Below are 12,813 nucleotides of genomic sequence, written 5' to 3' on the forward strand. Positions count from 1 at the left end.
GGAAACCCTGTACAGGGTCGCTATGGGTCGGAACCGACTCGACGGCACTTAACAACAACAACATATATGAGTCCTGGTGTGGCTCTGTTGGTTAGTGCACCAGATTGCAACGCGTTTGAACTGCAAGGTCAGCAGTTCAAGCTCACCAGCTGCTCCTTGAAAACCCTATACAGGGTCGCAATGGGTCGGAACCGACTCGACAACACTTCACAACAACAAAACAATATCTATCTATCTAGATAGATAATATCTAGATAAATAATATCTCCAATTAAGAAATAAAATATTACCAATGCAGTAAAATATTTCCTGTGTATCCCATCCCTTCTACCCCAAGACATAACCATTATCCTGAATTCATCATTACTATTCCCATAAATTTCTTTGTATTTTTTTACTACATATTGTTGTCATTGTTAAGTGCCATCGAGTCAGTTCCGACCCATAGTGACCCTATAAGCATAGTGTTTCTGAAGAGTGGTTGAACTGCCAACATTTGTTTAATAATCCAGTGCTTTATATATATCACTAAATAAAATTTAATATTTTTTCATGTTTTCTATCATTAGATAGCTTCATATTTTGGGGTATCTCTGCATCTTTGTTTTTTTGTTTGTTTTTTTAAATTCAACATTGTGCTCATGAAAATTCCATACATATTTTATTTTTTGCTCTAGTTATTCATTCTCATTGCTATGTGATATAACATTACCATGTATCAATGGTAATGAATAATTTCAATAAGAAAAAACAGCTAAACCGAACATTTTAAAGGTCAGTTCAAGAAGACAAAGTCAAGTATTATAATGAAATATGCAAAGACCTGGAGTTAGAAAACCAAATGGGAAGAACACACTCAGCATTTCTCAAGCTGAGGGAATTGAAGAAGAAAATTCAATCCTTAACTTGAAATACTGAAGAAGTCTATGGGGAAAATATTGAATGATACAGAAAGCATCAAAAGAAGATGAAAGCAAAAAGAATTGGTCAATGTTCACCCATTTCAAGACATCCATATGATTAGGTACTAAAGGAAGATTTCCAAGCAGCACTGAAGACACTGGTGAAAGACAAGGCTCCAGGAATTGAATGAATAAAAATTGAAATCACCCTGATGTAGCCCTGGAGGCGCTCACCCATCTATGCCGAGATATTTGGAAGACAACTCCCTGGCCAACAGATTGGAAGAGATCCATATTTGTGCCCATTCCAAAAAGAGGTGACCCATCAGAATGTAGAAATCATACAACAATTTCATTAATATTACAAGCAAATAAAATGTTGCTGAAGATCATTCAAAAATGGTTGCAACAGGGAATTGCCAGAAATACAAGCCAAATTCAGAAGTGGGGATGAAATAAGGGATACCATTGCTGACATCAGGTGGGTCTTGGCTAAAATCAGAGAATACCAGAAAAAAAATGTTTACTTGTGCTTTATTGACTATGCAAAAACTTTGGACTATATGGGTCATAACAAGCTACCGATAACATTGTGAAGAATAGGTATTCTAGACCACTCAATTGTGCTAATGAGGAACCTGTATATAAACCAAGAAACAATCATTAAAACAAAACAAGGGGATACTGAATGGTTAAAATAAGGAAAGGTGCCAGGGTTGTATCCTTTCACTATACTTATTCAATCTGTATGCTAAGTAAATGATCCAAGAAGTTGGATGATATGAAGGCACTTGGCATCATGCTTAGAGGAAGTCTCATTAGCAACCTGCGATATGCTGATGATACAAGCTTGCTTGCTGAAAGTAAAGAGGGTTTAAAATACTTATTAGTGAAGATCAAAGACCATGGCCTTCAGCATGGATTGCATCTCAGTGTAAACAAATTTAAAATCCTCACAACTGGACCAATAGATAATATCATGACAAATGGATAAGAGATTAAAATTGTCAAAGACCATTTTGCTTGACTCCACAATCGACCTTCATGAAAGTAGCAGTCAAGAAATTAAAAGACATATTGCATTTGGCAAGTCTGCTGTAAAAGACCTAGTTAAAATGTTAAAGAGCAAAGATATCAGCTTTAGGACTCAGGTGTGCCTGACCCAAGCATGGTATTTTCAATAGTCTCATATACTTGAGAAAGCTGGACAACGAATAAGGAAGATCAGAGAGTATCGATGTATTTGAATTATGGTGTTGAAGAAGAATATTAAAAGTATATGGACCGCCAAAATAATAAACAAATCTGACTTAGAACAAGTGCAACTAGAATGCTCCTTAGAAATCAAGATGGCCAGACTTTGTCTCTCATTCTTTGGATACATTATCAGGATGGACCAGACCCTGGAGACAGACATCATTCTTGGTACAATGGAGGGTCTGTGAAACAAAGGAAGACCCCCAGTAAGATGGATTGACACAGCAGCAAAACCAATGGGCCCAAACATAACAATTGTGAGGATGGCACAGGTATGAGCAAAATTGTGTTCTATTATGTATAGGGTCACTATGAGTGAGCACCTAACAACAACAATGTGTATATATATATATATATACACACACATATATATAGATGACATAATTTATACATCAATTCTCCCCTGGTTGCTGGCTTCTATTTTCTTTCCTATGGTTTAAAAAACAAAAGCGCCCTGGTGGTATGCTAGGCTAATGATTGGGCTGCTAGCCAAAAGGTTGGCAGTTCAAACCCAACAGCTGATCCTCAGAAGAAAGATGAGGCTGCTTGCTTCAGTAAAGATTTACCATCTCAGAAACCCTATGGAGCAGGTTTACTCTGTCCTATAGGGTCTCTGGAGTCCTGGTATGGCACTGTGGGTTAATGTGCTGGACCACAAAGTTGTTTGAACCACAAGATCATCGGTTCAAGCTCACCAGCCACTCCTCGGAAACCCTATACAGGGTGACTATGTTTTGGAACTGACTCAATAGCACTTAACAACTACAACAATAGGATCCTTGACGTTGTTGTTGTTAAGTGCCGTCAAGTCGATCCTGACCCATAGCGGCCCTGTATAGGGTTTCCGAGGAGCAGCTGGTGAGCTTGAACCACTGACCTTGAAGTTCAAACAGCTTTGCACTCTGGCACATTAACCCACAGCGCCACACCAGGACTCCAATAGGGTCTTTATGGGTCAGAAGTGACTTAATGGCAGAGGGTGATTATAAGTATTGCTACAATAAATACTCATATGCATTCTGTACAGACATGTGAGTTTTTCTAAGTTATACTTCTAGATGTATGCTCACTGATGATGTCTGATGGATCTTGGCAGAAAGCAGAGAATATCAGAAAGATGTTTACCTGTGCTTTATTGACTATGCAAAGGCTTTCGATTGTGTGGATCATGACAAGCTATGGACAACATTGTGAAGTATGAGTATTCCGGAACACTTAATTGTGCTCATGAGGAACCTGTACATGGACCAAGAGGCAATTGTTTGAATAGAACATGGGAACACTGAATGGTTTCAAATTAGGAAAGGTGTGAGACAGGGTTGTATACTTCTGCCATATTTATCCAACCTGTATGCTAAGCAAATAATCTGAGAAGCTGGGTTCTATGATAAAAAACATGACATCAGGATTGGAGGAAAACTCATTAACAATCTGCGATATGCAGATGATACAACCTTGCTTGCTGAAAGTCAAGATGACTTAAAATACTTACTGATAACGATCAAAGAACACAGCCTTTGGTATGGATTACATCTCAATGTAAAGGAAACAAAAATCCTCACCACTGGACCAATAAACAATATTCCTATCAATGGAGAAAAGATTGAAGTTGTCAAGGACTTCATTCTTCTTGATTCAACTATCAAAACTCATGGAAGCAGCAGTCAAGAAATCAAACGACGTATCGCATTAGGCAAATCTGCTGCATAAGACCTTTTTAAAGTGTAGAAGAGCAAAGATGTCAGCTTGAGGACTAAGGTGCGCCTGACCCAAGCCATGGTATTTTCAATATAAAAGTTGGACAGTGAATAAGGAAGAATTGATGCCTTTCAGTTATGGTGTTGGAGGAGAATACTGAAAGTGCCATGGGTTGCCAAAAGAACCACCAGATCTGTGTTGGAAGAAGAGCAGTCAGAGTGCTCCTTGGAGACCAGGATGGCCAAGCTTGTCTCTCATACTTCGGACATATTGTCAGGAGGGACCAGTCTCTGGAGAACGATACCATGTTTGGTAGGGTGGAGGGTCGGAGACAAAGAGGAAGATCCCCAGCGAGATGGGCTGGCAAAATGGCAGCATCAATGGGTTCAAGTGTGGCAACAATTGTGAGGTTAGCCCAGGACCGGGCAGTGTTTTATTCTGCTGTGCATAGGGTCGCTGTGAGTCGGTACCGATTCGATGGCACCTAACAACAAGCACATCTTCATCTCTCTGGATATTACCAACTTTCAAAAAGAATTTACTTCTCACAGCAGTATCTATCCACTCCCATCGTTTCACACCCTTATCAGCCTTTAGCTTAACAATTCTTTTGTTTTATTTTTTCCTATCTGATGAGTATGAATCTATTAGCAAATCCAATCTGTGATCCTTATCAGAAGAATCTGAGGACAGGCTTTGTAGGATGCAAAACCAGCCCCAGACAAGGTTTGTTGTTGTTGTTAAGTACTGTGGAGTCGGTTCAGACGCATAGTGACCCTGCACAGGGTTTCCGAGGCTGTAAATCTTTACAGGAGCAGAAAGTCTCATCTTTCTCCTGCGGAGCTGCTGGTAGTTTCAAACTGCCGCCCTTGAGGTTAGCAGCCCAACTTGTAACCACTAAGCTACCAGAGCTCCTTAAACAAGGTTTGTTGTTGTTGTTAAGTGCCGTCAAGTCGGTTCTGACCCATAGCTTTAGATAACAAGAAATAAAAATGCCCACAACTAATAGGAGAACTTCCTATAGTATCTCTCTCTCCCTCTAACTCAAGTATCAAGATTATTTGATAAAACAGATGTCTCTAGGCTTCTGACCACAGTTATATTAAAATCAGCTGCTGTTAAATTAGTTCTGGATGATGGTGAAAGCATGTGTACCAAAGAACAATTGTTCTCCATAGAGCACTGAATGGTTTATTCTTCAGAAATAGATCTCCAGTCCTTTTGTCCAAGAATCCTCTCAGTGGACTTGAATCTCCAATCTTTCAGTTACTGCTGAGATCTCACTACCCAGGGACTCCTGTATTCCTGCTGAAACACACTGAGTTAAGATTTACATAAAAGTAAAAGTTGCTATATAAGTTTTGAGTGATTATAATTGGAAAGCAGACATTTCAGCTTTGACTTTACTACTTTCACTTTAAATTAAATACATATATGCAGCCACTCATAAATATCCTTTTCTCACCCCCAGAGAATTCCATCCACTGGGCAAGACCTCAGAAACCCAAGGCACCAATGGAGCACTTTTACCAACCCCAGGCTCCCTCTGCTGAGGTGGAGATGACGTCCTATGTGCTCCTTGCTCACGTCACCACCCAGCCTGCCCCAACTTCGGAGGAGCTGGCTGCTGCATCACGCGTCGTGAAATGGATTACCAAGCAACAGAATTCCCATGGGGGCTTCTCCTCCACCCAGGTCTGTGGTTTTCCAGGATCTTTTACTTCAGTTTCAGGTAGCAAAAGATAAAGCCACACAGCATAAAGGAAAAATGATGATGAGAATAACTTGGCACGGGGAAGAGGGCCTTAATATCAGAAAGAGTAAAAATTAAGGGAAAATGAAAAGTCAAAAAGAATGGTAAAGAAAATGCCTCAAATTCTGGCTCCCTTCCCTGTTGTAGCAGAATAAAAAGACCATGGAATGTCCCCATGAGCTTTGAAGTCCCCTCGTTCCATATCCCACACGTTTATATAGAGAAAATGACCAATTTTCTGAGAAAATAATATGTAAACATTATGGTTCTGGTATCTATCCAAAGATTAGAATCAGTCTTAATACTAGGACTCCATATCTAAGTAGTGAAGTAAGAAGGCTATCAAAACTTGTTTGTGGGCGCTAACTGGGACGTTGGGGATAATCCTAGTCCTCAAAGTTGTATCACCTGAGCAGGTTCTCTCACTCTTGGCCCTCAGGACACAGTGGTGGCTCTGCACGCCCTGTCCAAATACGGAGCAGCCACTTTCTCCAGAACTGACAAAGCTGCACAGGTGACCATTCAGGGTTCGCAGACCTTTTCCAACACTTTCCAAGTGGACAACAACAACCGGCTGTTGCTACAGCAGGTCTCATTGCCAGAGGTGCCTGGGGAGTACAGCACCAAAGTAACAGGAGACAGATGTGTTTATGTCCAGGTGAGGCTCTTGGGAGCGGGGTGCAGAAGATCTACTGTAACCAGTAAAATGTCCTAACTGAGCAAATGGCAAGAATCAAAGAAGATGAGATGAATGCTGGGGAAAAGAGAAAGACAGATTTTTCCCCTCATTAATTTTCCACAGACATCCTTGAAATACAATGTTCTCCCAGAGAAGGAAGTGTCCCCATTTGCTCTGAAGGTACAGACTTCGCCCCAAACGTGTGATGGAAACAAGGCTCACACCAGCTTCCAGATCACAGTGAATGTCAGGTAAGACCTTCTGACCGTATCACCTTATTCTAAGGATAGCAACCAAACGATTGACTAGAACTTCTCAGTTAGTAGAGCAATGTGACAATAAATGTTGGCAGTACTATTACTGAAAGGGCAACATCCTCTCTTATGTTGACAAAATAGACTTTCACAATGACGAGGTTTGCATTGTTCATCCTAACTGTTGAAAGGTTAATAATTCCCCTAAATAACAACTAAGTAAAGAACATTATTCCTTATTTCTGATCTGAATTCTTTCTAACATAATGAAATCCTATAACATTCCTGCCCTGTGGCCAAATCTTAAATAGGAGGAAGGAGTGATTCCCTGATTAGAATTCCCTCTGGCAAGAAATAAATCTCAGATTATACATGAAATAATATTGCAGGAAAAATACAAGTCAGTATTCAAGTAGTTACTACTATGTTTACAAAAAAAAAATTAGTTCTACACAAAGGATATCACTAACTGAGGATAATATTCAGGAAAACATCAAGACAAAATTTCTATAACAAATAGCATAGATTAGAGATCTCAGACCCAGGCTTTGCACCATTTGTACATCTTTATTTTTTAAAATACAGATCCTCAGCATCCATTCACTTGAAATTCGGATTTAGCAGGTCCAGAGGAAGGCCTGGTCTCTGTGGCTTTCATAGGAGCCCTGACAATTCAGAGGCACAAAACCAGTTTTCCAAATCATTTGGGTAGGATACTAAGGAAGACTTACATGCAGCTTTCAGGGCTGCTGGGGACTTACATAGTAAAAGAAAATGTTCAACAATGCAAACAATCCTAATTCCTTCCTTCCTTGGATCCTCAGTTACACTGGAAGCCGCCCTGTCTCCAACATGGTGATTGCTGATGTGAAGATGGTGTCTGGTTTCATTCCAATGAAACCATCAGTGAAAATGGTAGGTTTAATGTAAACCTAAGAAACCCTATTCTACTTTATGTCTTGTATTCCCAGACTGAAAACAAAACAAAAAATGAACGCTAATAGTTAAATATTACTAAATAGCCTCTATCAAAGAATATACTTTTTGCAATTCAGAAATCAAATTTAACATGTCTGTATGGACATCCCTTTGAATGGGGAGAACACACTCAGCATTTTTCAAGCTGAAAGAAATAAAGAAAACATTCAGTCCTCAACTTGAAATATTGAAAGATTCTGGCGCTGCAGGATAATGCACTGGACTGCAAGGTCAATTTGAACTGCAAGGTAGGCGGTTCAAACTCACCAGCCACTCCTCAGAAACCCTCTACAGGGTTGCTAAGAATCAGAACCTACTCTATGTCACTTAATAACAACAATGGGCAAAATATTGAATGATTCTGAAAAATATCAAAAGAAGAAGGAGTACACAGAATCATTGTCCCAAAAGGAAATGGTCAATATTCAACCATTTCAGGAGGTAGTATCTGATCAAGAACCAACAGTATTAAAGGAAGACGTCCATGCTGCACTGAAGGCACTGGCAAAAAACAAGGCTCCAGGAGTTGATGGAATACAAACACAAATATTTCAACCAACTGATGCACTGCTGAAATTGTATATGCCATGAAACTTAGAAGACAGCTACCTGGCCAACTGATTCAAAGAGATCCAGGTTTATGCCCATTCCAACAGAAAGGTGACCCAACAGAATGCAGAAACCATCAAACAATATCATTAATATCGCACACAAATAAAATTTTGCTGAAGATAATTAAAAAATATTAGCAGCAGTACATTGCCAGAAGTTCAAGCCAGATTCTGAAGACAACATGTAACTAGAGATATCATAGCTGACATCAGATGGATGGATATTAGCTAAAAGCAGAGAATATTAGACAGATGTTTACGTGAGCTTTATTGGCAATGCAAAGCCATTCAACTGTGTGGATCACAACAATGAATAACATTGCGAACAATTAGGTATTCTAAAATACTTAATTGTGACCATGGGGAACCTGTACACACACCAAGAGGCAGTCCTTAAAACAGAACAAGAGCATATTGAATGGTTTAAAATCAGGAAAGGTGTGTGGCAAAGTTGTATCCTTTCACCATATTTATTCAATCCACATGTTGAGCAAATAAATAATCTAATAAATGAAAAATGTGACATCAGGATTGGACTAAGACTTATTAACAACCTGCAGTATTCATATTGCTTGCTGAAAGTGAAGAAGACTTGAAATATTTGTTGATAAAAACAAAGACTACATACAGACTTCATTGTGGATTACACCTCAATGTAAAGAAAACAAAAATCCTCACAACTAGATCAATAACAATATCATGATAAATAGAGGAAGGAAATTAAGTTGTCAAAGACTTTATTTTGCTTGGATTAACACTTGTAGAAGCAACAGTCAAGGGCCTAAAACACTGGTGAATATCGAAGACCACAGCTTTAAGTATAGATTGCACATCAATGTAAAAAAAAAAAAAAAAATCCTCACAACTGGACCAATAAATAGCGTCATAATAAATGGACAAAAGACTGAAATTGTCATTTTGCTTCAATCCACCATCAACACTCAAGGAAGCAGCAGTCAAGACTGCATTAGACAAATCTGGTGCACAAAACCTCTTTAAAGTGTTAAAGAACACAGATAACAGTTTGAAGACTAAGATGTGTGCCTGACCCAAGCCATGCTATTTTCAATCACCTCATATGCACATGAAAGTGGAACAATTAATACGGAAGACTGGAGAAAATTTGATGCATTGGAATCAGGATGTTGGCGAAGAATATCGAAAGTACCATGGACTGCCAGAATAACAAACAAATCTTTCTTGGAAGAAATCCAACCAGGATGCTCCTTAGAAGTGAGGATAGCAAGACTTTGTCTCTGGTAGTTCAGACATGTTGTCAGGAGGGACCAGTCTCTGCAGACAGACATCATGCTTGGTAAAGTGAAGGGTCAGTGAAAAACAGGAAGATCACCAACAAGATGGATTAACACAGTGGCAGCAGCAATGGGCCCACATGATAACAACAATTGTGAGGACAGCCCAGGACCAGGCAGTTTTATTCCATTGTTCATAACATTGCTATGAGTTGGAATCAACTGGACGGCCCCACAAAACAACAGTGAGCACCCAGCACTTGAATTGCACTCACTAGAAGCCATGACAACTAGAAGAAAGGTGTCTAGTGTCATAAACTTAGACTCATGTTAACAAAACAAAGCCTATACACTTGAGCCAGTGAAAAAACAAGTATGAAAATGACAAATTGACATAAACTATAAGTAACGTAGTGGTTATGAATCGGGTTGCTAACCTCAAGGTCAGCAGTTCGAAACTACCAGCTGTTCCGTGGGAGAAAGATGAGGCGTTCTGCTCCCGTAAAGATTTACAGCCTCGGAAATCCTGTACAGGGTCACTATGAGTCGGAACCGACTCCACGGTACTTAACAACAACAACAACATAAGTATTACAGAAGTTTTAAGAAAAATGAGATTATTTTAAGTTAGAGCAAGAAAAAAAAAATCCACAAATGAATAGAATATGAATTGAATCTTAAAATATGAATTTTTCCCAAGTTTGGGCTATTTAGTCCCCTTTTCTTCAGATAGATCAACTTTACATAGATCACATGTCATACTAATATTAAACTCTGCATTAAAATTATGTTTCATTTAAAATTTTACACATTATAGTATTTACATATGAGAAACTTTTGAAAAAAATATATTCAAGCTAATTTTGGTAATAAAAACTCTTTTCACCCTGGGAATCCCAAGGTTTACATCTATTGATCAACATTTGTGACATCTTCATTTTTTTTCAGCTTGAAAGATCTAGCCATGTGAGCCGGACAGAAGTCAGCAACAACCATGTCTTGATTTACCTGGATAAGGTGAGAGCTCTGCCAGTCTAGCTGCAAAAACTTTCGATAATAATCACTCTAAGGAAGCCATCTGAAAATTAGCAAGCTATTATATCAATATCACCATATCACATCCATGAAAAAAAGAGGGAAATACTGTTAATCTGAACAAGGACTTTGATCCTAAAATAATGAGACCAGCCCCATCAATAAACCAAACTGATCTTATAATTACATATTGTAGCATAGCATATTCATTTCTATAGTGATAGATGGAGTCCTAGTGTAGCACTGTGGGATAAAGCCCTGGACCACAAGGTTAGTTTGAGCCTCAACGTTGGTGATTCAAACTCACCAGCCACTCCTTGGAAACCCTATACAGGTTCACAATGAATTGGAACTGACACAATGACACTTAACAATAATAACATAGTGACAGATATCATTGTTTACAAATTTTATAAGGTTTAAGGCAGTAATAGGAGTCCTGGTGTGGCACTGTGGGTTAATGCACCAGACTGCAAACTCATTTGAGTCACAAGGTCGGCGGTTCAAGCTCACCAGTCACTCCTTGGAAACCCTATACCCGCTATGGGTCGGAATTAACTCAACGGCACTTAGCAACAACAACAAGGCAGTAATAAGACAGCATAACATTTTTATAAGACAGAGGAGTAAAAACGTACTAAATCTCAGGATATTTTTAAATGGATATAGGTTGATATAGTTAGTCAACCAATAAAAGCATGTAGTATCTATCCCCTATGAACAGAGCTAGACACTGGCATTCATGGTGGTATGTGAGCTCTTTCAGTGATTCAAGAAACAATTGGGGGAATTTCTTATCCATCTACTCTTAAATAGTTTAAGGACTTTGTAGTTTGCAATTGTTGTTGTTGTTAAGTGCCATCGAGTCGGTTCTGACCCATAGCGACCCTGTACAGGGTTTCCGAGGGTGTAAATCTTTACGGGAGTAGAAAGCCTCATCTTTCTCCCGCGGAGCGGCTGGTAGTTTCCAACCGCTGACCTTAAGGTTCGCAGCCCAATTCGTAACCACTACACTACCAGAGCTCCTTAGTTTGCAATTAGTTGGTTTAAAAAAAGAAATACAGAAAGAAAAGTTTTTCCTCAAAAAATTGATGAATACTTAAATTTATCCAAAGAAAAGTAAAGACATGTCCTTGGAAGATCATTCAATTCCCTTTTCCTTTCTAGGTGACAAATCAGACAGTGAGTTTGCCCTTCATGGTCATGCAGGACATTCCTGTAAAAGATCTAAAACCAGCTATAGTGAAAGTTTATGATTACTATGAAACAGGTGAGTGAGTAACTTTCATATGGAACCTAAATTCCTGATCACAGAAATTTAGATTCAATCATTGTGTTGGGGTGGTTTATGACATTAAAGGTTCTTATGACTTCATAAAGTCTGGTTCTCCTTTCTTTGCCTTCTATGCAGACACTGTAGAAACAACTGGAGTATAAATGTGTCAATTATTAATATAAAACATCTGTAGGACTATATGAGTTTGTTGTTGTTTTTTTAAGTATAACATCTGAACTGACCTGCCAAAGTTAAGGCTAAAGGAAAACACTGTATGTAGAAGGTAAAGGTAACAAGCAATGAATCAAATGAATGATGCTGATAATTCTGAGAGACTGCAGTTCTTCCCACAATAAAAGTCCCTTCACTGGCCTGTATCTCACAGATGTTTGCTCTCTCTTTCCCATGTCACCTAATGATATGGGGGTTGTTTTGTTTTTCAGATGAGTTTGCAATTGCTGAGTATGATGCTCCCTGCAGCAAAGGTAAACAATTAGCACTCCTTGTAAATGCAGTCAGTATCTCTTTGGCTCGGTCCCAAATCTCCAACTCCATAGACTCAGCCCTGTCATGAGAGAGGTGCAGGGCATGCAGCCCACTCCAGATGATGCTGTCAGAAGGGGTGACGCCAAAATAACTCAAATTTTTGTGCAGTGTTTCAATAGAAAATTATCATTCTTTCACAAAAATGTCCCTATAGTTAAGTAATAGCAACGAAAGATTTTGGGTTCAGCCCAGGTTACCTGTGTCACTATACCTACAAGGCTAAAAGGTCCTAATAATTTTGGTTTTTGAGCCCTTCCAATGTACTGTCATTATTACCCAATTACAGTGATGCTTTGAATCATGTGGTTTCCTCCGCACGAGGTACAAGCACATAGTGATGTTTTTGTTGTTACTGGTGTTTTTGGTGACTGACTTTGTCAAATTTTCTGGTGTTTTTAGCTATAATATTGTGGTAAGTATTTGTGAAGCTATAGCAATAACTATTTTGAGAATGAAATAGTAAATAAAGGAAAAGAAAGAAAACAATGTAAAGACTTCTGCTCACTTGCTAATAATGATGGTGGCTGGAATAATGGGTTATATGTTGGTCTGGTAACCTCAGGGTCCAATG

At 38.9% G+C, this 12,813-nt stretch overlaps 1 protein-coding gene across 1 annotated transcript in view; it reads left to right on the forward strand.

The window, feature by feature from the left end:
* The window catches only part of A2M (alpha-2-macroglobulin), a 52,239-nt gene extending 39,969 nt beyond the window's left edge, over window positions 1–12,270 (forward strand). The window contains exons 29-35 of the mRNA XM_006875486.1: window positions 5,329–5,552; window positions 6,050–6,268; window positions 6,413–6,540; window positions 7,368–7,458; window positions 10,334–10,402; window positions 11,588–11,690; window positions 12,140–12,270. Of these exons, the coding sequence (XP_006875548.1) occupies window positions 5,329–5,552; window positions 6,050–6,268; window positions 6,413–6,540; window positions 7,368–7,458; window positions 10,334–10,402; window positions 11,588–11,690; window positions 12,140–12,270 (965 nt within the window). The remainder of the gene's footprint in view (window positions 1–5,328; window positions 5,553–6,049; window positions 6,269–6,412; window positions 6,541–7,367; window positions 7,459–10,333; window positions 10,403–11,587; window positions 11,691–12,139) is intronic.
* Window positions 12,271–12,813: the final 543 nt, after the last annotated feature.

Source organism: Chrysochloris asiatica, unplaced genomic scaffold (assembly GCF_000296735.1).
Source record: "Chrysochloris asiatica unplaced genomic scaffold, ChrAsi1.0 scaffold00328, whole genome shotgun sequence".
Lineage (NCBI taxonomy): Eukaryota > Metazoa > Chordata > Mammalia > Afrosoricida > Chrysochloridae > Chrysochloris > Chrysochloris asiatica.